At 35.4% G+C, this 27,059-nt stretch overlaps 1 protein-coding gene across 27 annotated transcripts in view; it reads right to left on the reverse strand.

Annotated features, from left to right (window-relative positions):
• The window catches only part of HDAC9 (histone deacetylase 9), an 898,499-nt gene that overhangs the window by 345,635 nt on the left and 525,805 nt on the right, over positions 1-27,059 (reverse strand). For 17 of the 27 annotated variants that reach the window (XM_032286709.1, XM_032286690.1, XM_032286687.1 and 14 more), the window contains 5 exons: positions 22,004-22,135; positions 16,785-16,900; positions 6,660-6,782; positions 3,456-3,669; positions 2,783-3,000 (listed from right to left, as the gene is read on the reverse strand). In XM_032286709.1, the coding sequence (XP_032142600.1) occupies positions 2,783-3,000; positions 3,456-3,669; positions 6,660-6,782; positions 16,785-16,900; positions 22,004-22,135 (803 nt within the window). The remainder of the gene's footprint in view (positions 1-2,782; positions 3,001-3,455; positions 3,670-6,659; positions 6,783-16,784; positions 16,901-22,003; positions 22,136-27,059) is intronic. The other 10 variants (XM_032286700.1, XM_032286699.1, XM_032286702.1 and 7 more) reach the window with 1 other exon arrangement.

The raw sequence follows: 27,059 nt of genomic DNA on the forward strand, positions 1-27,059 counted from the left end.
TTATACCAGGAAGCCCATCATATTTAATCTGATACAGGTTCCCACTTCATTTGTTTCTCTAAATTCCTCAAAAAAGAACCATAAAAAGGAAATAAAAGTAGAAGACATACTTAAATATGTCATTTGTACATCTACATCTTCATGTGTGCCTTTATTTCCTGCTATAAGTATCTCAAGAGTAAGGACCATCACTTGTTTGAATGGATTACATAAAGGTTCTTCCACAGAAATGGGGAAAAATGAAAAAGTTTCTGTGATGATTTCTTACTAATGGGCATTCTAAATGATTAATCAAATATGTAGCAATATATTATACAGAAACATGTTAGCTTTGGGCATCTAAGTTATGAATCTGACCCAATGTGAAATAAATATCCTTGTCACCTCATGGAGGCAGGTGAACATTAGCCATTCATTCACTTCTTGAGGGTTCTATTGTGAATACTTCAAATAGGACATGGGTTTGGTATTTTCTTTAATAAGCTTCCTCTCTGTCCCCTTAGACAACAGAGGGCAGGTAAAATATTTTCGAAATCTAGAGAATACCCAATGTGCATATGCCAACTTGATTAAACATATGGAATACATACTTGGAGAAAAGCCAACTGGCGACCTGCTTGAGTCATCTAAACACCCAAGCTGAGAGGGGTTAACATATAAAGATCAGCTTTGGACTTTGAAGTTTTCTGGTCTTCATTTTACCTAATTAAGACAAGATTTAATAATCAAACCACTGTACAAACATGTACCTAAACGTATAGGTTTGTTTCTCATTTTGGGAAGAATTCTTAACAGATTCATAGGAATCAGCTCCACATGGGAAAAGGTCTCTGATAAGATTTGCTTTTCTCATTGCTAAGATGCAAATGCCTGCTTTTCATCTGAGTTTTATCCAGTGTGACTGAGGTTAGCATCTGCCTGTCAAAATCTCGAGTTTGATATTGAAAAGGAAAGATTCTGATATTAGCATACCATCTGAATCTGAAACAGTGGCAATTAGTTAATTAAAAAAAAAAAACGTATTCCAAAATATTCTTAAAGGTATTCATAGAAACCATTTGCAGATCACAATTTCAAAGGGAACAATTTACCTACTTTAACCATAGTAGAATATATACATTCACGTGTTTCTAAAAAATAGAATCAAGTGTAGCAGAAAAGTCTATCTACTATCTAATACTAGTTTTATAAACAAACCTAATTCTAGATCAAAACAATGTAAGGCAAAAAATAAGATCTCTAATCTTCCCTCCCACCTACATTTCTTGCACTAAACACTGGACAATTTTTCAAGTATACTTAATAATTTTAAGTTGTGCTGAAAGACCACAAAAAAAGAAACCCAACTCTATCATAATATGGAAAACATATGCAGAGTCACATACAAGGCAATAACTATTTTGCCATTAGTCAGAGAAGGAAATTCGCTCTCTGCTGATGACACTGATTTGATATAAAATAATTTGATACGAAATAATTTAATAAATTTAGCAAAGTGCTACAGCAATAAAATAGGCATTATCTAATAACACAGAAAGAGTCTGCAATGTATAGTACAGCATTAGAGAGAGAGTGTCCGCCGCCAGCCACCACCCTATCACCAGCACCCCAATTCCACACATACTTTTGCTACTTTGAGAGCGGCAAAGGACTAGGCTGGAAGAACTTCTGTTCAGAAGCATGGTGTTCAACCCATGCTGCCTTCATGTCTCTGCCCTTGTTATGATGGAGGCTTAAAGAAGAGAAAAAATCCAGCAACACTTGTAATAAAACCAGCACATGGTAAATACCCTTTTCCCCTACTGCCATTAGAAAGATATTAGGCATCTGCCCATGAGAGTTTACTTTGTTTTGTTTGTTTCCTACATCATAGTACAACAAAGTTATTACTAAGCCAGGTTTTAGCTATGCATTTATCAGTAAACAAAGTATGAGTTTGCGATATAATGCCTCTCATGCCTGTGGAACATACTTGTAGATGATATAGCACAAAGACAAGGGAATAGAATCTTAATACTCAGGACCTTAATATTTTCCAGCAATTTTCCAGAAATGAGAAGATGGTGCTTTTTTAAGCCTACCACAGCAAATAATAGTGGAGAAACTGTCCCAGACCAGGTTCTTTAATATCACTTTGCTTATGAATTCATAGAAAATGCTTTACTGGCCTGTCTGATATTGCACTGCAATCACTGTTTCTTTATGGTTGCCTCAGCAGGAGAGCTCCTAAGGATGTAGTATCTGTCCATTTTAGCAACATTGGGGTTTCCAGGAAGAAATGATCACCAGTTTCTGAGAAACTACTCCAAAGGCTTATTGGAATGAAGTGGGGCATATGCAAAAATAAATGTAACATAGATGCATACAAGTTGCTGAGAAGTGCCTTACTGGCTAACCTTGGCCTATCTGCCATCACCTGTAAAAACTTTTTGACATGTCAACACACTACATTCAAGTCTGCCCCAAACATTTTCTGCAACAATAAAAAATGAGGCTCCACATATACATATATATATATATATGTATACCAAAAGAGATACCTGATCTTAAAGATCTTACTAATCTATCACATCAATTTTGCTACACATGTCTCATGAACATAATGGTGGTTAAAACACTGACATTGTGATGGTGTCCTTGAACCCACAAAGCAGGCTTAGGATGATCACATCCTTTTTGCTGTGATTCCCATCAGCATTCCTTTTATATACCCATATCACTAAAGAGATCCCCAATATCCAAACTGGTGGCTAGTACATTTTGACTGGGCTTGGAGGCTTACTTTGTTCATGTGGATCTGCTGCTGGTATTGCTTCTGCTTCTCCAAGAATTGCTGGTGTTGCTGTTGAATGACAAGCTGAGCCAACGTACTCTGAGGCAAAGGTGCAGACTGGGTTCGGTTCAGAGGTCTATGACGGGGCAATTTGTGTGTACCTCTAATGCCAGGTGAAATTCTCTCTTTAGTTGCCAAGGGAGACTGAGGATGTAAGGGAACTCCACCTGAAAAAAACCATATATATATGCATATGTGTGTGTATACACACACAACACACACACAATTCTAAGAAAAGATAAGAAGCCAAAGAAAATAGATACATAGTATAAACCATAAGAAAATTAGTGAATTAGTGATGCTACCAGGCAAACATTAGAAGAATAGGACAAGTGTGGGAAGACAGAAATGTCAAGGCACTGGACAGGTGCACATCTGACTGTATGACTCACCATAATCTAGTCTGCTATGAATAATGGTTAAATAAGATGCGTCCTCCTACCCCAACTAGATCTAAAGGAATAAATAAAGATGATAGCCTTTCCCACAGTACCAGGTATCATGGAGACTTTGGATAAGACTGTGGATCCCTATCAGGGTGTTAAGTAAAAGAGACATTATCCTGAATGACTAATAAAATAAAACCCTAAAATGACCTGCAAATGGTGCCATAATGAATTACCAGCCACAAGAAGCTTTTGCTGTCGCATTTGTTCTTTCAATAATAAATGCTGCAGGAGAGCCTGGTGGCTGCTGTTGGGTGGCTTTCCCTCTAAAGTGACGTGAGGGTGGCTGGAAGATGCCGGGATGCTGCCCCCATACTGCCCAGGCAGAGCAACACCTTGCCTAAGCGTCTGCGTGTCACACTTCTGCTTTTCTTTGAGTGAATTCGAAGCCTGTGTTGAGAAATAACAAAGATGTTAAATACTCTTTCATCCATGTGGGTCACTGGGTCTCTAAATCTTAGACAAGTTTCCTATGCTGTAGCTTCCCAGAACAAAAACTCCATCTTACCCAATAGCTGAGCAGGGAAAATGGACCTTTTAAACTAACTCAATTCAAAAAAGAAGGAATAAAAATAGGGTTGGAACACCGAAGACAATTTAATATTGTCATTGTATTGAATATAAAAAGTTTATTTTAATTAAAATCAAAAGTGATGCTACACACAAAATTTTAGATGGAAAGAATAAATTCAACAGATATATTGTACATGATGATGACTACAAATAACAATATATTGTACATGTGAAAATTTCTCAGAGAATAGATTGAATGTTCTCACCATAAAAAATAAGTATGTAAGACAATGCATATGTTAATCAGCTTAAGTCACTCCACAATATGTACATTTATCAAATCATCATGTTGTAAACCACAAATATATGTACATTTTATGTCAATTTAAAAAACTGCTTATTAAGTGGAAGGTACATTTCTAAAGTATTTTAATATACACTGTTTAAGTTAAAGGCATCCTGGAGAGGTAAAATTTATTCAGACTGTATCATGGGGATTAAGGAGCTGGAGATAAGATGTACTGTAATTTTGGAGTTGCAAGGGAAAGAAACAAATCACCCTTTCTCTACATGTTTTCTAATAATTTCACAGAGCTATAAGTATCCAATGTTTAATTTTTTAAATTAAATTCTTAAAATACCTCAATGAAAGGAGGTAAAGATATGCAGAAATTTGATTTAAACATTTTATATTAATTCATAACAGATTGCCAAATCTCTAAATATTGAAAATGACACTCCAGATATTTTGTATAATAAGCTACAAGTGAAATAAGATATCAAATAAAAATGCTATTAAGTACTTGAAATGTATAATAACACAGTAATAAGGCAATAACAATTATACCATCAATCGCAATAATGAATTATCCTATTCAAAGAATTTAATGAATGGTGGTCATTTTGCTATTATAAAACCAGGACTCTAATACCTCAAAATTATGTGGCATGTTTCTTTTCAAAACTCATGTTTCATCTTTCAAAATTGCTGTGCACCAGGGAGGCAAAGTAATTTTCAGCAATGGAGAAATTGAAGGACAAAGAGGTAAGTGGTTTGTCTGAGTCACAGAGCAAGTCAATGCAATGTTTAATCTAGAGGTGATTCCTTGTCCTGGCCACTTTTCCTTAAAATTTCCCAGTATTCAGTGGAGAAGTGGAATACTAGAGATCCCTTTGGCAAAGCAATGCTAAAGTTGAAAAATTAATTGTGATGGCCTCATCCACACCAAAATGGAAGCAAGGAAAAATGAAACTTTAATCCAAACCACATTGGTTTATCCATCCAATGGTACCAAATTGTATTACCTTTGAAATATTAAATGGTCTGGCTTTAGTACTGTACTTGGTCCTTTGGGAAAAAAATTTTCCCTGACCACATTAAAAGTGGTTCATGTGTGAGTTATTGAGAGGAGTGGCTTAGAACATACAAAAATAAGTAAAAATAAAATGCCTATTCATGTGTCATAAGAAGTTTTTGAGTTGGTATTTACTTATCATTAGAAGAGACAGGAAATAGAAATGGAAGGAAAATAATTTTTAATTAGTGATAACTGTGAAATATTATCCATGAATGTTTATTTTTAGTTTCATTCCTAATTCCCTTTTTTTTGTTTTTCATTTCATTTACAATTGTTTCATGTAGAATTTTAAGAGCATAGCTGAATTCAGTATTTTCAATGCTTTCTTGTACAATCCCCAGATACAAGACAACATCCAAATTTTGTTTTATCCTTATTGGTATAAGAACACAGTACCACAGAAAATGACATTATAGTCTATTGAAAATATCAGATATTATAAGATATCTCTTAGGTTGATTTTAAAATATGTATTGAAATTATGTATTGAACATACATGTGAATTTGACACATTTGACTCAGTGGAAGACTTGAAGGTAAAGGCTGGCAAAATTAGTGATGAGGGTTAGCATAAATTTTTCTTTAAACTTAATGTATCATATGACCCCTGTGTACATACAATTTAATTAACTAACATTTTAGAGATGAATTATTCTGGATAAGGCCCACATATTTTTTTACAACTAAAGCTGATACTGTTTAGTGAATATGAATAATATAATTATTGCTATCTTCTGCTAGTATGACAATAAAATTTCAAGTTTAGCACTGCTTTGGCAAAGAGATCTCTAGTATTCCATTTTCTCTGCTGAATACTAGGAAATTTTAAGGCAAAGTGGCCAGGACAAAGAATCACTGCTAGACCTCCATTTAACAGTATATACAGTGACTGCTTTCTTTCCAAAAGAGCCTATTTCAGTTGTCAGTAATTTTAAACTAATAGATTCACTTAGAATCTAATGGGAATAGTTTAATACTTTTCTTAGAGAGTTTTTCCAGATACATATTATTCAGTACCAGAGAGTCAGTAACTTAGATTCCCAAAATAAAGTCATTCACAAAATAAATTCTCTAAACATATGCTGCTGTGCTTTCGAAGCTGTACCTCTCAGCACTACCCTGGCTTGTGTTCCAGGTCTGCCACTAACTGGCTCTGTGATCTTGTGCTTTAAAACTCTCCAAGTCTCAGCTTCTCCTTCTGTAAAAACGTGGGCTGTAGTCTCTGTTTCACAGGACGGCTGTGTGGAGTTATTAAAATAATATATCTAGAGAGTGCTTTTCTTTAAAGCTACAAACCATACAAATGTTATTTTTACAAATGATTATGTGAACAAGGATAATTCTGGTTTGAAATTAAATGGAATGTCTTTGAACAACAGAGCAAATAGCAAACAATGAAGGAGATGCTGGCTCTACCAGGTTTTTTTAAAGTATAAACATATAGAAAAATGAAAGAGAGTTCCCGATATTGCTTGGTTCTCTTTAGGCTGATGCTGTGCAATGACTTACATTGAGCTGGGATGGCACTGCAGGAAGCCCCAAGGTAATGTTGGGCAAAGAAGGAGAGGTATAAAGACTGAGCAGGTTCATGGAATCTTCATGAATTAAAATGCGTTGCTGTGAAACCATTTGCTGTTAAAAAAAAAAAAAAAGGATAATCTCAAAATATCACAGTATCAAAAATTTTACTGTAAAATGTTCGCATTTCAGAAAATGGGTCTTATCATAATTGAATAATGATTTTAAGTATTTATTTTATGACTTCTGTATCCAAAAGTTACAATGTAAAATTTAAATAAAAGATTTCTTCCTCAAACATAGTTATAAATCTGAATAAAGGGCATCTATGTACATTTTTTGCAAATTCATTTATAAAATTCCAGCTATATGAAATACGATCAGCATATTTGTCAACTGTTGATAAAGTACAATGATAAAATTGGATAATTCTGATTAGTGTGTCTACTTCTTTTGTATTACTGAGTGGAAAAAATGTATATAATGCCACTATAGTCATTATCTTCATCTAATTCTTCATTTAATGTCATTTTATTGATGGGGAAACTGACACAAGAAAAATCTTAGATTAAATATCACATATAGGGTTTCCATAGTAATCACATCTTTTTTACTATAAACATTTATGAACAGACAATTGTGTGTGGCATATTTTTAGATCATTCATATTCAGAAGCTAATGTTAAATATTAAAATGTTATGAGTCTTATGCCACCAATAGCCTTCATTTACACTTAAATATTCTGAACATTTTGGCATCGCTGTGCTTTTTACAACAAATACCTTCTTTTAATCCATTACTAAGAGTCATGTTTTCCCACATGTGGCCTAATATGGTTGGTTGAATTACATTTTCTGTTTAACTCTTGCTTCCCTCCCAGAACTTTTATACAATAAGAGTTACAAAGGTCTTATTAGACTAAGGAACTCTGGCCTGATATGGTCCCCAAGGGAACAACATCCCTGAAAAAGAATACTCCATGTAACAGTATGACACAGTGACTGCTTTCTTCCCAAACAAAAAGCATATGGGACTCCAATAATAGACCACCTCCAAGAGGGATATTGCACACACGGGCTTTGACTAAAGTAAATATAATAACTTGTCAAGCATGTTTGGGGGAGCTGTAGATTTTCCCCTGGACAAACCTGGGATATCAATTAACTGGGGAAAATATCATGTGCTAATACAATGCAACCTCAGAATGTCACTGAAGAGTGATGCATCACCAAAACACAGGATGTTATTCTAAAACATCATCTCAATCATCCGTTTGTTTGGAGATGAGTCCTAGTCTTAACAAAGTAAGAGCAGAGGGTTAAATGTGGAGTTTTCTCATTGCAACTTGGAACTCAAAGCTAGTTCAGATTTTGTTACTTTTTAAAGGAGCATGTCAGATATCTGTGCATGAAAATCAAGAGGTATGTTGAAAGCAATAACATTACATTGACTTTATATGCAACCCTTTAAAAAATTAGTTGTCTAAGTGACATAGCATGAAGATTGTTGGGAAAGATTTTAAAATTACAATGTGTGGGGTTGCAGTTTTATATTGTGAGCTATCAAACAAAGTTGCATACTTACTATAAACAAAAAGAGAAGCTACTGTTTTGCTCATACAAATAAGAAGCTTTTCACGAAAATTTTAAGTATAGAAAACATACCTAAACAAGAACAAAAGGAACATAAAAGGAAGTAAAAATATTTTAACTAGCTTACTGGCAGTAAATCGTAATTTGAAATAAAAGGATATTTTATTCACTTATCTGTATTCATTGAAAAGAAAACTGTGGAAAAATAAGCACTTTAAATAGTGTATAATATTCATTCAAGGTTGTATCTGCTCACAGCACTGAGATATGGACTAGGGGATTTGACATGGACTGGGAGAATGGCAGAAAAAATACCATGGACCTCACAAAAGAGTTTTCCTTGTTTCCCAGAGATAATTTCTGTGATATCCCCCCACCTCATCACAGGAAGCAGACTTAAACTAAAATGAGAAATAGATATCTTTTCAGACATATGGGAAGCAGCAGCACACTGGCTGCTCACACTGGCTTTGACTAAAGCGAAGATACTTGGGGACAGTCTTACTCTGGGATTGCAGATCCCTGCAGTTTCCTGTAAAAGTTGAGTGGCTCCATTTCCTCCAGCAGTGTACTGATATTCAGCACCTACCTTGTGCCAAGCCCTGGGCCAGGAGTTGTTGGAGATTAACCTATTCTTCACAGGGACTCTCAAGCTACCATTACGCTCATGCTGTTGATGAGGAAACTGAGTCATTTCCCCAATTCTGCTTCTGTGTGGGACCAGTAACAAAACCTTTAAACTGACCAAGGCTATGAGATTTGTTGACAGTTGCTGCTACAGGGAGTACAACTCTGCAGCCACTGCGGGAGGACAGGGGAACCACAGAAAAGTAGAGGGAATGGTGGCCGCTTTGGCGAAGAGGAAGCAAACACAGGCTCTGAGGCTCAAGGGAGAAATAAAGCAGTGCAACTGGGAGTCAGGGGACTTGGGCATGAGAAAAAAAGCCCCGGTGACTTTATAAATCTTCAAGTCATGAAGACAACTCTTTTTTTTTTTTTTTTTTTTTTTTTAGGAAACTTTATATACTAGACACTACGTAGCTAAAGAGTAACTCTATTATTGCCCAAATAAACTTTATGGAGACAATTCTTAATGAAGCAAGGAAGGTTCTGTGTCCCCCAAATCTGCTAGGCATAGTTGGTTCTTCCCAAAGACTCTAATCAGTATATCATCTCCTAGAAATTTCAGGGACCCAGACCTTGCTTAGCTTATCTCCTTAGATTACAAATAAGGAAACAGGCACAGCATCTTTGTAGACTATAAAGGTCTAGAATGACTTCAGAGAATAGAAAAACTATTTCCCTCAAATTATTTTCTTTAAATATAGCTTTCCTCAACTATGCTTTTTGATAGGAGCCATCTATCTGTTCCACATTTATCTCTTAATAAGACCTGGAGCCACAGTCTACACTGCTGAATAGAGACACACTTGAAAGTCAGAATAACAAATTTTGAGGGCTACCATTCCCCTGAGACAATGAAAGATGCTGACTTCTTGCAAGGCTGGAAGATCATCCCACCTTAGCACTGCAGTGAGCTCACAAGTGTTATCAGGCAAAGCCAGGATTCTTCCAGGAAGCAGTTTTGAATCTGGCCCAGTCCTTAAAGCAGAGCTATGCTAAGATGCCAATACTTCACAGTTGAGAACATAAGAAAGATGGTTTTAATCTGAAAATTTTTCAGAACCAAAAATTTTTATTGTGGTTAGATAAAATGAAAATAGTAAATGTAAGAATGTGTATTGTTTAACCTTCACAAAACAATTAATGAGTAACTTTTCTGTGTTAGATTAATGGTGTTGAATGCTAGGTATATAAAGATGTCCTATAACACACTAATTCACATGGTAGTTAGGTGCACAGAAAAGTAGACAACTAACTCTTTGACTTGTGATAATTACTTTAATTAGAGTAGGGTTAAAATACTTCAATGGCTAAGCAAAGAGGGTCGATTTTAAACCAGGCTTTGATGAATAAATGGCATTTCGCCAGAAGGAGCATTATGTTAGGACAACAGATATGAAATGGGCCAGGTACTGGGGTAGGAGTGGCCCACTCACATTTTACCAAGGCTCTTCTACATCTTATTTAATTTCTCTCCTGTTATATCAATGGGAAGGAGATCTCATATATAATATTTGTAATTCAAATGAATACAAAACAGTAGACTCAAACATTATGTCTCTCAATAGAGCTATTTATGTGGGAATTCAAATTAAGCACTAATTTCAATTAAAAGACTCAGAATCTGTTCCAAAACAGACACTGGCTAAAATTAGAAAAATGGACAAAGTCAAATGTTACAGGGATTTAGAATGGTAAAAACTCACACATATTGCTTGTGGGACAGTAGACTAGTACAGTAATCCTGTTGAACTTTAAAGCAAAATAATTATACTGTTTACCATGACCAGTGATCACTTTGCCGGGAATTCTAACTTCAAGAAATTCTTTCATTAAGCTGTAGGATGATGGGCCACGGTATATACTGAAGAACACCAGGACATCTACCTCAGGAATCAGTATGCAGCAACACCCACCATGGATTTTTATGGTGATTAAAAGCATACCATTAGATTTCTGTATCCATAAAGACATGGTGTCTGGATCTAAAAACACATGCTTAGTGATAAATGCAAGAAAATTGAATGACGCAGATAACATTGGGCCATTTATATCCCATTAAAACTCATGAAAGCAAAGCAAAAAATACATACAATATAAAAATGCATATAATCAAAAACACAGGAGAGAATGACTGCCTATGGGAGCAAGGAAAATGAAAGTGGGGAAAGGAGATAGAAAGAAAGGGAGGAAGGAGAGAAGGGAGGGACAGAGAGAGGAGAGGAAGAAATAAAAGAAGATAAACATTTTTCTTACTCTTAAGAAGACAAAAAAAGTCAACGATAGCCTTTGACAGAATTCTAGTTATACTAGTTATATAAATAATTACCTATTTTCCTTTTTTTTTTTTTTTAAAAACAAAAAACTTGCTCTGTCACTAGGCTGGATTACAGTGGTGCGATCAAGGCCCACTATAACCAACTCTTGGGCTCAAGCTTCCAATAATGTTCCCCCCCCACCGCCCTCCATAGAGACAGTCTTTCTATGTTGCCCAGGCTGGTCTTAAACTCCAGGCCTCAAGTTATTCTACCACCTCAGCTTCCCAAAGTACTGGGATTATAGGTGCGAGCCATAATGCCCAGCCAATAATCACTCATATTTTAAGACGCTCACAGAATATAAGGATATAGAATTTTCAGTTTACTCTATGTTCCAAATTATGCATGAGAATCAGAAAAAGAAAAAAATATATATGTATGTATATACACACACACAATTTTGATGAGGAGCAGCCTGGACTTGTGAAATGAAGTCTGGTCTAAGTGTCTTATACTTGAGCTCTCCCACTCTCGGGCTTGTAACTCTGGCCTGCACCCACCTTCCCAGGACTTCAGAGCCTTCAGACTGAGACTGAAGTACCTTTGCCGAGCTCTGTCAGGTAACATGTGTGTCTACTAGAATGGGATACAGGAAGACATGCTTAAAAGTGTCAGTCAGCTTTGGCTTTACAGAGTCCCAAGTCCCTGAATCCAGGCTATCTAAAAAGAATATAGCCACATTTTAAAAAAGAAAATCTTAATAATTTAATGTTTTACTACAGTTTTCAGGATTTTTCAAGATTGTATTTATTTTCTAGTCTCTTTCAGCTAGCTCATAGAAAATTAAAATCTCCATGTAATTAAAAAAATTCTTGAGGCAGTAGAAATCTCTTAAGTTTTCATTTTACTGGACATCCAAGAAGGTGTTACTATAAAATAGTAAGACATATTGTGAGACCAAAAACACAAAAAAGGAAAAGAAAAAATCATTTGACAGAGTTTAACATTTGAAAGGCACTGATGTTTTGCTAAAGATCTTGCTTTAAAATATTGACTCATGTTATTCCTAGTAAATGATTATTTTGTCATAGCAACCTCCTTTTCCTGAGGTAGGGGGTGGGGAACATGTTTTATTTGCTGCTATCTAAAACCGCGGCTCTACACCCACTCAGAAGGGAGCATAACATTTACAGCAAATGTCACAACAACTATTATGAAACAACAGGCAGATGAGTCATGTGAGATTGGGGCAAAACAAGTGACATTACAGATGATTTTAGAATATTAGAATCATTTTTTTAAAGCATTTGTATCTGCTGGAAAAATTATTTAAAAAATAGCATAGTGGAGACAGCCACTAATGTTCAACTAGAAATAAACCAGCAGCTTGGCTACTGTTAAAATAGCTATCAAATAAATCTTCTGAATCTAAAGTAATAGTGTTGATATCCATGGAAACATATTTGAACCCACAGTCCCACAGTATTAACAATAAAGTAACTAGATAGGTAAAGACATCTATGACTGGAGTTGGAAATAGAAACTCCTGAGGTTTCAGCTCCCCAACCAAGTTTACAAATGAGTAAAGCAAGTAGCTCCAACAATCTGAGTTCTGGGACTGAGCATATGTAAGAAATAGAAGAAATGGAACAGAAGTGGTCAAAGCAGATGGAGACTCACTCTCACATGAGAGCTGCTGGCTTGAAGACAAACATGCTAATGAGTTTTCCCTACCAGGAGTCAGTGTTGATAATAATAACAAAAAATGAACTTTTTTCTGAGCATCACAATTTACCACCTGCCTTCCAAACACTGATTTCTTAAAAACAAAGCTGCTGGTGTAGGTATTACGATACTATCTTCTGCTAGATCAGGAATTTGAGGGTCAGGAGAAGTCTGGCAACTTGACCATTGAAGACAAGGTACCGGTTTTAGAGCCAGGTTCATGCCTAGTCTTCTGAATGGAACACCCATACATTCCACCACAATGTGCTATTTCCTGAACCTCAACTTATGAGTAAATTCTCCTCCTACTTCTGTCTTCCCTTTATCTAAATTAGGCAGGACATGTGAATTACAAGACAGAAAATTTCGTTTTCATCTAGGACTCAAGATCTTTAGATAAAGCCTGACTTTCCTACTTCTGAACCATCACAATGGGATAAAATCCCATTCATTTACATGGGCTCTGAAAGAATTCGGTAACATGCTTTTCTACTTACAGGCCATGAAATAAAGACTTCATTCAAATACACACCATTTAAATATAAAAACTCACTAGCGTTGCTTAAGGAAAAATAGTAGAATAAGCCTGTTGTGTAAATGGTAAAGTATGCAACCATTTTTTTAGAGGGCAATATGTTATGTAAATAATTCATACACCCAAAGTATTTGTTGCTATGAAATCCCGTACTACTATTAATCTTTGGAGACATCTGTAAAAATCATCCTAAATTCTAAATGATGGTTACTCAAGTATAGCTGAGCATTTTTTTTCCTCCTTTATCCAGTTTGGGTAGAAACATTTAGTGCTACAAAGCTAGGATATTAATTTGCTGACAGTCTTAGTCTAAATTCTGCTGTCTCCTCGCCTATCAAGAATGAATTACACTACAGATCTCTGTAAATGCAATATAGCAGAAAACCACATGTTAGCCATCAGGATTGCATTTTTTGTTCTGGGCCACAGAGAGGCTACCCATCAGTGCATAAAGGTCTGCCCACCTGGCCTTTTGGATCATAGTTCAGGCACACAATTAATTCATTATGAGGTAAGTCACTGCTTGCTTTTGAACTCATCTTTCCAGATCTGGAGGTGAATGTCCTGTCACTGACCTGAAGAAATACCTCTACCCTTTTAAACTCCATTAAATCACATTTCCTTCTGTTTTGTTTTGCTTTTCTTTTCTTTTTTTTTTTTTTAATGACGGTGAAAGAAAAGGTTTGCAGTGAGAGAATATGTTCAACAATAGCTGAAAAGCTAGAGCACCTAAACAGATGATTTGTGGCAAGTTATGGCTTTAGATATATAAAACAGATTAAAACAGCATAAGCAAAATCTTTTAATTTACATTCTTCACCAATGCACACTCCTTGGTTGTTCCAATATGTTGTAGTAAATACAATATGCAGATATATATGTATTCACAATGAAGGAATATACATATCTTCTTCTTTAGTAACTATCAAATCATGTTTCCCCCTCCTTCCCACCTAAAGGTAATCATCATGCTAAATTTTGTGTTCATCACTCTCTTGCCTTTTAAAAATATTACTACATATTATCAAACGAAGTATTATATTACTGTTTCCGAACTTAATAAAATGCTCATATGTTGTAAGTGGTCTTCAGAAACATTGCAATAACAATGCATTTCTGATAATCATACATGTTGCTGAATGTAGCATTGTGTATTGTTTTCATTTTTCAAAGGCACAAAATCCATCCAGGGACTGATTAGAACCCAGATCCTTTGGTGCTTTCATAATTACTAAGAATCATATTCTTCATACTGAGAGATAATAACCTAAAGATTTTTGAAAAAAAAAATTGTAATCAAGTTGTTCTTTTCCTGAACATTTACTAAAGAGTTGCAGAGAATGGACCAATATCCAGGTATAACTACACTAACAAACAGATGCTATCCACAACTAACGTCCAATAATTCCACTTACATCTCTGGTCACAAATATAAACAAAGTATTTATTCAATCTGCTATCATGTTTTTGAAAGGATAATGGAAAACAGAAAGAGGAATGACAGGATAATAAGAAGTAAGAAATAGATGCGGTACCTGAAGACCATGTAGAGGCCAGAATTACTATTCTTTAAATAGCTGAAAATGGTCATAAATGACAGCATCTAGATATTTGGCTCATATTCCTTGGAAATTTATTTGAGGAAGATTTTTGAAATCTAGAAAGACGGCATATTCCTCCAGGGTGGGGTTTCCTTGCTTTGTACACACTCACAGCATCAAATGTGGGGCCACGTTAAGTCAACAGCTTGAGGTTATGTGATTTGGGCTACAGATCTACACGAGGACTAGCTTGTGCTTTCAACATCTGAGAGAGAGGACCTGCCCTCTTCTCTGCTCCACATCAGACAGCAGGGGCAGGGTGTTGGGGGGACAGAGCAGTCAGAGGGACAGTCAACTCACCAATGTAGCATAGATATGGGCCTCTGGGATGTCAGCTTAGTTTCTGGAGGGTCTCCTATAAGATTATCCTCCTTGGTCAGTACTATGCTTTATCTTCTACCTCTTCAGTTTCTGAGGTCCTGAAAACCAAAGCTCAAAACTCGAGTGTGCAAATGTGCTTACAGTAAAACTGATTTTACTGGCTTCAGTCCTTTGCTCATCAGAGATAACTTCTGGATTTATACCCTCACGTATATTTTGACCTGATAATTTCATAACTGATTATGATACATATGCATGTTTGTGTTTGTGTGTATAAAATATATGAAATTACAGAGCAACAGAAACACAGTCAAAATAACTATTTAAAACAACTGAGTTGCCTCAAGAGACAGTGAAGTGAGCTCCCTATAAGCAGAAGTGTTTTAATGGAAGCTGGATAATCACACAGCAGAAAAGCTACAGAGATGATCCAAGAATAAGAGATTTGACTAGTCCCTTTCTGTCTCAAGATACTATGACTCTATAAAATATAAAGAAAGAAGGATGTTATATATTAGAAGATAACACACCAGCTCACCTGGCATAGAGCAATGCACAGTGAAGAAGGCATAATGACAGGAAAAAAAAAATAAGGCTTTCAGTCAATTGTTGATGACTTCAAATCAGCTGATTTCATGAGTGTCTATTTTCAGACTCTTGCCTTTGATAGCCTAATACATTGGCAAATTCTTGCTGACTTTCATATTAACGTTCCTCTTAATCTTCTATCATTGGTTACACTAAATCATGTTACTTTAGTATCCTTTAATATATGATTCTTCAAGCACAGAGTTTATATCTGGTCATAGAGTTTATATCCCTATTGTGAGGCAAAATGGCAGGAATATAGCAAGTGCTCAATAAAGGTTTGCTCAGTGAAGCTTTACACCCTTTAACAATAATACTGTAATTATTTTTCATCACTTTTCAGTTCAACTGGATAAAATCCACCTCACTAGGTTCTTCTGAGAGTTCTGCATGAGTTGTATTTACTTATTGATGTGTCTACTCTTATTGGCATAACCAGTAACCAAGCAGAATGACTCGTAAGTTACACAATTGTTAGGCAGTGTGCACTGAGGATCACTAACAATGTTTGAGGATTACATTTCAATATTCTTCAAGCCTGGATTGCCTTCCAAATATCTTTGGTTGTCTGATTTATAAATAAGATCAAGTTTACTCAATTCTAACATGAGAAAAAAATTATGTAAGAAAAAAAACTGATATATATGTCAGTTAATAAATATCAGCTAATAAATATATTTTCATATAGGTTTATAATATTTACATTAGTTAGTAAATATCAATTTTTTTCAACTGGTTTACAATATGTGGAATTGAGTAAACTTCAATTCATAAATATCATTTGGATATTAAAGGTCAACTCAGAAATATCACTTTGAATTAGGCAGCTAATCAGACATTCCATTTTAAAAAGAAACAATAAGGGTCTTACCTCAGCATGAGGGGTAGGGGGCAAAACTGAAGTCTCATTTTCAGTAACACTTCCAGTCGGCCCGTTGTTTGGTGAACTGGGACCAGAGCCTGGAGAACTGCTACTGACTGAGGATTCTGAAAAATATTATGAAGTACAAATGTGTTCATGAGGAACATATACAGATGAACTTTAGTTACTGTAACATGTAACTGGGCATGTTATTTTCCCCCTACATAAATGCAAACAGTATTTCATGAAATAGAAAGAACTAAAAATGTCTGAAATAGTTCTCAATTTTCATACCATTTATTCCCCCTTTGTTTTTTATGGCAAAACATACAACATAGTATTTCAACAGTTTCTAGAGAAGTAAAGATATCCAATTAGAGAGGGTCACAGAAGCTTTGGGTGAGAAAAAATATAACTAAAGAAGGGAATATTTTTCTTACTTGCTTTTTTGCTATTATCGAAAATAACAGTAATAAAGATAATGAACTTGCTCACATCACAAAACAGATTGTTAATACATAAGGTCCAGGCCCACTCCTGTTAGGTTTGAAAAAAAATTGCTCAAATGCTGTGCTGTAAATTGTTTTTTATTTAATATATTAAAGCTATACCTTATTATAGTGTATATGAGTCAAAGTTATATGAAGAAAATACAATAAAATGTAGAATCTCAACATTGCACCGATGGCCTTGTACAACACCATCAGACTTTGACTCTACCTATTTTCTAGAAGATGAGAAGTTGTCTAAATTTAACATGTAGACTTTTAAATACCAATATAACAAGAAATTCCTTTTAGGAAAAGTTAGCCAACAATAAGACAGATTCCTTATTTAACTCATCCTTTCCTCTTCAGATATGAAATTCACATGTACCTCAACTTATGCAGAAACTAATGCATTTATTGAAACATTTAATCAAAAATATAAGTTTCCGCTTCCTAGAGCTATAACTAGAGAAGTCATCTTATCAAGCCTGGGCAAATTATTTATTCAGCTCTAATTAATTCCTTACCACCTTTTATAGTTCACTCATTTCAAAATTTTCCTAGTTGCCTCATCATTACATCTTGTCAACCCAACTCTGCACAAATGATCTTGCCTCATGCTTTTCAGAGACAGGACTTTTGGCATTATTTCCACCAGCATCTTTTTGTTCTCCTCATGATTATGTCATTTGCATTCTCTTTTCCCACCTCAAATGCAAGGCATTTCTCTTCCTCTCTTCTCTCCAGTGCTCACATATTTAATCTTACCCATGATCCCATCCCCTTAAACAAAATCCTGAAAGGATTTGTTCCATCAGTTAGGTGCAATCTTCAGGCCCTCCTCCTACAATGGAATTTCCCCTCTAGTCTATCAGCATCCTAGTAATTCTTGAGAAGTGGCATGTTCTCACCATGTCCACTCACTTCTTCAAGCCCTGGCAACATAGCTTACCCACTATAACTGCAACTATTCTCTCATATGCCACCACACTTGAAGGACTTTGAGAAAACATTCATCTCCGTATCTTTTGTACAGTGGCATTCTCTATGTCCATGTTTGTCTTTCCATCTCTTTTGTTCTTCCTCCTACCAATTCCTAAATTCAGGCATTCACCTAAGTTTGTGGCTTTTTCCCTTTTCTATTTCCCTTGTCAAAGTCACTCAATATCATGACTTCATATGTCAAGAATTATCTCCTAAGAGATATTTCTTGCCTTTAACTCATAAATTCCAGCCCAAATTCTTCTGAAATAGTAGACATTTCAGTATCCCCTACATATGTGTCAAAGTCAATATATGTATTTTAATATTAGCTGTTTCCTGCTTATCTCTATTTTATCATCACCCTAGTGTCATTTTCACTCTCTCTTTACTACAAATCTAATTAGTTACTAGGTCCTTTTAATGTGATCTTTATACTATCGCTCATCTGAGTCTGACTACAATCATTTCAGTTTAAGGCGCTGTTATACTCTCATGAACTATAGCAAAAGTCTCCTTAATACTGCCAAATCACTACAATAGTCTCTCAAACCTTTCTTTTAAACTCTTGCAAAAGGATCATACAGAGATAACTCATACCATGTCCCTCTGCTCCAGAATGGAGCCTAATATTATTTTCCACCATTGCCCTTTTTTTACTCTACACTCAGTCAAATTAAATCACCTATTCTCCTTTAATGCCAAATACTTTTCCATTTCATGCTATTTTTTATCCTCTTTCCTTCTATTTTATTGCAGGCCAAATCTCACTTATAAAGTCAAAAGCCTGCCTCATATAACATATGACCCTCAGAGAACGGGAACTCCCAGTGTCCTGGCAATATTTTCTTGCCCTGTCTCAGAACTCCTATAACTTTCAACTTATATCATAATTATGTATCTACTCAGAAATGCAGTGCCACTGGAAAGGATGTAAGAATTCTAATCTGCCACTTACTCACTCTTGGATTTAAGCAAATTATTAGTATCATAAAATACTTAAACACATTTTCTCACTGCCTTTCTGTCTATATATCTTGTTGACATTTTGATTAATCTGTTTCTTTTATCATCACCACTTAGTTTCCTTTAACAACAACAACAAAAAATGTAAATTTTAAACATTCTTATAGGAGCTTCTTTTTCCTAACTCCTAACTCTTGTCTTACAATATGACTGATTTCTTGTTGTCTCATTTCCATATCATTTCCATTTCCATATTTTTAAAAAACTACTTTCTTAAACATTCTGTCTTACCCATTTTAAATTATATTATTTATATTATTTTATGATATTCATACTGAAGTATTTCCTTATGTAGAAATTACTGTGATAAGCACTAGAATTCAAGGCAGCAACTATTATACCAGAGGATTCTATGGCATCAAACTGGATGGGATCTGGGAGAAGGTAGCAACTGATTTTCTGAGATCTCTGAGGTCAGTGTAGGGATATTGGAACTGGAGCTTGAAGAAGGGTAGCTAATGAAATAAGGATGCTGGAGTGGGTAGAATGAAAGAGAAGGCACTGCAGACACAGGGAGAGTCAATTTTAACATCTGAAAAGAATGGAACTTTTTGTAGAGGGCAGAAAATACTTGAATTTGAAAAAAAGATGGCAAGTGGGTTCTTATGTCAGTAATGTGGAATGAGTTTGAAAGCAGCTTACACTTTATGAAATGGGGAAGAGAAAAAAACATATAGAGGTAAGAGAATAACAGCAACAGCAACTAAACTGCTATGATGCTATGACAGTCTCTGACTAGACACTAAACATATTTAGTATTAAGATCCAAACAGATCTCATCCAAATTAGATGAAAGTTGGCAGAGCAATGGGAAGGAGTACAAGTGAAGACAGCTGTGTGTCTGTAGTCCAGGGCATCCAAAGAAATTTAAATTAATTGCAGCATACCAGTTATAAATATCTACCAAAGCATCCACAAGTCCCAGCTCACTGACCAGAAATGTCCGTCTAATAAATGTACAAGTAACTTTTACAATACATATTGTTTCCTGAGATGAAAGGGTGATTCCTTATCTCACAAAATTAAGAAGATCGTGCCACTGCACTCCAGCCTGGGCAACAAAACAAGACGCCATCTCAAAAAAAAAAAAAAAATTAAGAAGAGAAATATATTTTAAATTAAGGAAATTTGAGTAAAACTCTGGCAACTCGCAATCCTTATAAATAAGAATCATTCATTACTGAGATAGGTATTGAGCTAAATGCCACTGCAATTTGGTATGTAAGAAAAAGCGACTGTATAGAAAAAGGTATAATCAAGAAAACAGAATACAGTAAAACAGAAAAGCACATTGGCATAAATAAATACGACTTTAGACATTAAGATTATGAAGCAAAATAATATAGCATTATATTCAACTTTTTCTTTTCTAGAAGTTTTTCTGTTATAGGGGGCCTACTAGAAAACCACCTATCTAAATTTACATTAGACACCTGATAGGTTTATAATTCTTTACATTCATTAAAACAAATTCACTCCCCAACTGCCCACCCCCACCAAAGACCTCTATTAGAAAAACTTATGATTTTTATTTGTTGGAAATTACATATAACTCTGGTAAAATAATTGTACTTATTATTCATTTCTTTAATATTTCTTATCCCAAGGAAATATTTCCCATTGAAATCACTAACACTTTTTTTCAGATAAGCATATAAAGGTATCCAGATTAAGAGCCTAAATATTTTTTCCCAAAATTATCCGTCAAACTTTTAAGTTGCATTAGTAGCTAATACATGTTTCTACCTCCACTTCCACAGTCTTCCTCCATATTGCCTTCTTGTAGACACTGTCATGGCCAAAAGAAATATATAAAAAATAGAGAATTTTTTAAAACTTACTAAAAATAAGATCTGATCACGGAGAACTAATGCCAACTGCCCACATTGAGAAAAGCACAATTTTCCTTGAGAATGAAAAAAAAAAAGTGGTTGCAGATTACCACTTCTTTCTTCATGCAACCAAAGGAAACAACTAGACACAATGCATGGCTCTAAGTAGGCACTCAAAAAGTGGTAAATAGGAGTATTTTGGCTAGCATTTTTGGTTCTTACAGTCTTAGGTCTTTCATTTCAAACTAGGTACAACTGGAACTAGGGGTGTTGTAAGACCTCAGGTTGAATTTCCTAACCCCTCTACTAAAACAGGCAGCTAAAAAAATAACTCTTCCATTTGAGACCCGTGAAAATGACAGTTTCTTCCCCTTCATAAAAAGCAATATATCCCCCTCCTGCCATAAGTCCCACTTCACTAGTAAACACATAAAGTCATTTATGAGTTCTGTAAATTTGTTGAAAAGTCAAGGTTTTGCTGTTCCATGCAGTTTAATTTTCCCAGATGTATTTTGTAAGTTCATGTCTGAGTACAGGGGAAAGTGTTCTTCTTGGACCTCCCTCTGCTCATTTCTGATCAAATTTCATTAAAAATTATACTCTCTGAGTTGGCATTTCCAAAATGGACTGCCTGTTTCTGAAAAAAATAAGGTAAGCTTTGGTGTTCCCTAGTTATGCCTTGATTGACACATAGTTCTGTTTTTTTCATTCATTTCCTGTTTAACACAGTTGGTGAATGCATAGCAAGGTTTATTGAACTACTTGTGAGTTTTCAATATAATTCCCTTTCAAGAAATATTTCTCCTCAAAATAACTTTTAATATGCAGCAGGTATATTTTTTCTAAACTATTTTTTCATTCCTACTCCCAGCATTCATATGTCTGCCCAATCCTCAATTACCTGTCACCTCAAACATTCGCTTCTTGAATGAAGTGACAACATTTCCATCCTTCCGCCTGAGTAAGGGGCTGCTTCTCCTCTCTGCCACTTTCTGTTTTAACCTGGACCGCACCTTCAAGTTGGGCTCAGAGGCTGGGGATTGAGACAAAAAAATAGATGAAAATTAAAAAAAAATAGAGAGCCAATTGCTCCTGTGTTTAAAAAAAAAAAAAAGTCTCACCCATTCCTTGGTCCGTTCTCATCTCAAATGAAAAAACCAAACACATAAATGAGGCATTGACTCTACATTAATGAAACAGGCAAATATTGCAATTATTTTTATGAAATGTGTAAAAGTTTTTTCAACTTCTCTAAATATGAAAGTAAAAAGTAAACAAAAATGTAAATTTTCTACGTATTTTATCTAGCAGAATTGGGATTGTTAATGGGAAGTTTAATTGCTAATTATGTTTGGGTCACAGTAAGATTTATTATGTATAGTTCATTGTCAGGCCTCTTAATTCTCTCAAGGGTGAAACTTAATAACTAGTAAAACAGTAACTTAATGTTATTTTAGAGACTCTGACCTGACTTGTGGTAATAAGAAGACACCTCAGCAGCACACAATTTATATCTAATTCTGACTCCTGGAATATTTCTTTGTCAGTAGTTTCTAACCTTAAACCTTGGGAAAACATACTCAGTCTAATGACACCAAACCAACTAGAATCAACGCAAATAAGACATTCTATGCATTCAGTATACTATTAGCTAGAAGGAAAAGGTGGCTAAGTCTTCAAATTGAAGGTTCTGAGTTAGGTTAATATTCCATAATACAAATGCAGATTATTCACATATATGTTACCATTTTTTTGGTATTCTAAACAGTGAAGCTTATCATAGAGCTTCACTATTTTTAAAATAATGCCACTTATTTAAAAATAATACTTTAGAAGAATGGAAACACTGGATTGCCTCTCTGTGCAGCAGAAGTGGACGATAATGATGGTGGTGGTGATGATCATGATGGAAAGGATATTTCTGGTAACAACAAACATTTCTATGTTCTAGTACTATTCTAAATGTTTATCAATATCAACTTGTTTAACCATGAAAACATCTAGAAAGCCTATGCCGATTTATAATTTGATTAGATCAATGAGCAAACCAAAACACAGAGCAGGTTAAGTATCTTGCCCAAGGTTACAGAGGTAAAAAGGGATGAAGCCAGGCTTTGTACCCAGGTTGTCTGGCATAGGTCTATTCTAAATACTGAAAATACTGCTCCTCTACTTTTCCTTATTTATGATCACCATAAAAATTATAAGATAGCTCTTCCTAAAGCACCACTAATCACCTAGAGCAGATACAATGTTATAATGTAGCTAGAATTTTATCAGTGAAAATATTTTTGAAGGAATTTACATTTTTGCAATACTATAAGGGATATCAAAAGTAGAACTTAAAATTTTTCTCCACTTTTTGTTTTGGTTTTAGTCTTCAAATATCTATACTTTTTGCTTTAAGCTTGGACTGAGAATCCCTGCATTATACAATTTCTTGGAATTGGCTTGGTGAAATAGGAACTTAAAAAGTGAAGTTCAGATACAAAAAATAAAGCTAGCTACATTTTTTTGTGTTATACACCTGACTTTATGCCTGAAAATACTGAAAAGATAAAAAAAAATCAGAAGCCTGAAAATGCTGTAAAAGTAGGGTGTCAAAAGGTGGGGCAGAGATCAGGGCTGAGCACAAGCTCAAAGTGATAGATGTCTGAAATGTATCACTTACTGGGCCTCCCACATGGAGGCAAACAAACAAACCAATTTTGGAAAGGATTAAGGTTCTTGCCAGACCTTCCAGTAGTGACAACACATTTCACCTTAGTGTAGGAGTCTATCTCAGTTTCTAACCCACCGCTTACCCAAAATTAAAGTGAGATACTGGGACTATATTATCGTACTTAGATATGTTTCCATGTACACATTTATTTTTAAATACCTTTAAAAATATTCATCTTGCCTCTGAAAAGTTACAGATGATAAATATACTTATCTAGAACCTAGAAAATATTTTAAAATATTTATCTTGCTTCTGAAAAGTTACAGATTATAAATATATTTATCTAGAACCTAGGAAGGAAAAATGAAGAACCATGAATCCCCAGGTGCATTGGTATCCTCTGTAGCCTTGCTAATAACCATAGGAAATCACAGATTCTCAGAACTTAGATGGAGATATGATTTTATAGTAAAAACTGATGGATTAAATGCTGCAAATGAGCTGTTCATAGGGAGTAAATCAACTGATCACTTCAAAAGGCAGTGGTGGGTGGACCAGAAAAGGCCATGCATTTTCAGTGAGGGGATGTGAATTCAGTCTACATGGGATGACTTTCCCGCTATGAACTATGCAGTGAGATTCTAGTGCTTTCTAAGCTTGATTCTTCATTTGTGAAACCTAGCTTAATGCTTTTCCAATTAGATACCTGAGAACAACTGTGAGGATCTGGGTGAATGTGAAAGGGAAGGGTTTATGAAACATATTGTTGGTACTATTTCTGAAGGCTAGTTACACAGCTAAGAGAGGCTGATCCAGAACTGGGCCCCAAATCTCCTGATTCTTAGTCTTGTCCTCCTACCTCTCCTAATATATGGCATCAGCTGGGGATGAGTGTCTGCAGTCAAGATGAAAATGTCCTGAAAGCTTGGAAAAATAGCATATGCCATTTAAACATTCTAGATGAAAGCTAAAATTTTCCAAGATTTTCAGAAAAATGATTTTTAAGGTCAGCAGATAGCTTTCACTCCTGTTTGTCTACTTGAGAATCGGCCAGATACACAGCTCTCAGATTTCTTTCAACGGTCAACATAAAAAAGCAAACAAACACCAGAAGAGGAATGAGAACTGGGTTCTAGTCTTGTATCTACCACCTACTAAAATCAGTAACCTTGAATAATTTGTAGTCATCAGTTCATTCACACAGACCAACTATGATGATACTTTCTTTGTGCCTGAAGTCAAACAGATGTGTGTTTAAATGCCTGATCCACACATTAGCTATTTGGCTTTGGATTAATTACTTTATATCATTAAACCTCGATTTGTCATGTTAAAATGGGGACATTGAAGGGATTCTCTTCATTTTTTCCCAATAGATTCAATTTTCCTTCCTTCTCTGAGCCCATGGGGGCTGAATCCTGGAGCTGCATCACTCTAGTTCTTTGCTGGTTGGATTTCATTTGGGCTCAATTTAGTGGCATGACAGGCTGGTGGCCAAAGAATTAAGGAGGAGGGAGAGGCCAGGCTGTCCGACACTCTCTCCGCCACAATGCTGAATCACTGGCCATGGCTTTGTCTCTTCCTAACTTCATCTCCTTCTGGAAGACCCTATTCCATGGCCCGAGCTCTTCAGCACTTCAGGAACAAATTTTTCCCCATTCTTCTTTGTGGGAATGACCTCCCACTGTTGCTATTTTCTGGGTACCCCCGCATCCCTAAGCAGTTCATTTAACCATACTCACTTCCTTGTTAAGTAGTTTCTTCATAAAAATCTATGATCCATGCTTCAACTGTTCCCTGCCAGGATCCTGATTAACATAGTCCTATGTATTTTGCAGTTACTATAAGATCAAATGAAATAATGTCTAGTAGAGAACAGACCAGAGGTTCACAACCAGGGAAGATTTTTCCACCAGGTGACATTTGGCAATATCTGGAGACATTTTTGGTTATCAGTATGGGGAATTGCTACAGGCATCTGCTATGGGTACAGGCCAGGGATACTGCCAAACATCCTACAAAGCACAGGATAGCGTCCCATGACAAAGTATTATCTGTACACAAATGTTAATAGTGCCAAGTATGAGAATCCCCGGGACAGGTAATCAGTCAATGGCGGCTGTTAATAATTGTACTGCTCTGGGTTGATTAAAGAAGAAAATACCTGCCAGAAATTCCCAAAGAAGCTGGAGAAGGGTAAGGGAAGAAAAGAGAGATTATTAGAAATTGAGAGTGCTACATGTAGCTTGAATATATTACATATTTCAATAAATTTTATACTTGGAAGTTGACTTTAAAATGTTTATAATACCACTAATATTTCTAAAAATAATATCACTTGGCAACTTTTATTATTAGTTTGTAGAGTTATGCATAGAGGCATAATTCTCAGTTTTAGAAAGGATAACATTTGAGGCATTGTGATTATTTGAGGACATGAGGTTTTGAAAATAAGGAATCTCTGACATACTGTAAAGCGCAACATAGATTTACGTTCACAGAATATACAATATACTACTTCCCTAAAGAAAGGCCCCTATGTAATGTTTCTAGCAAAAGCCTCTGCCTGTATTTCTGGTTTTGGGTCATGAGAGATATTAATATCTCAGTAGTGAGGGTGAGAGATGAGATGATAGATAACGATCATTTAGTCCTGGTAATGCTCTATAAAACTCACTCCTAACATTTCAGAAGCCCACACACCAAAGCTCAGCATGATATATACCCAAGCAGAAGAATTAATGGCCTAGTGTACTGACTTGGTTTGCAGTTAGAGTTAATTCTATTTTTAATGCTCTGATCTCCCCAAAGGTTGAAGATTTCCATGCTAGCGACTTACTAATGGGATGCAAATCCTCAGAGCCCAGAAAAAGATCACTAGCTGGGGAGAGGTTCTGCTTGTATATGAATGTATTTCATTCCTAGTTGCACTAATTGCCTTTCCATCTTTACCCTGCACCCATCATTCTCTACATCTCAATTAATCATAGAAATAGAAGGCAAATTTTTTAGTGTGTATGCTTGTCTGAATACATTTGTCTGCTGAGATGAAAACTTTGTGTAAAAATTGATTATCATATTTAAGTGAAAACAATCAACGGTAAAACAAACAGAACAGACCTAACACCTTTTTCTCTTCTCACCTAAAAAAAAAAAATTATCAGTAAAAGTCAACAGAAAATATCTGAAGAATGCCTTATTTCAAATCTTTATTATCACACTGGTGTCCATGGTGCATAATAAACTTAGGGTGCCAGGTATGAGAATAAATCATAGAAGAGGAATAGTTAACCTA

This window comes from Sapajus apella, unplaced genomic scaffold (genome assembly GCF_009761245.1).
Source record: "Sapajus apella isolate SASKATOON/1434 unplaced genomic scaffold, GSC_monkey_1.0 scaffold19, whole genome shotgun sequence".
Taxonomy (NCBI): Eukaryota; Metazoa; Chordata; class Mammalia; order Primates; family Cebidae; genus Sapajus; species Sapajus apella.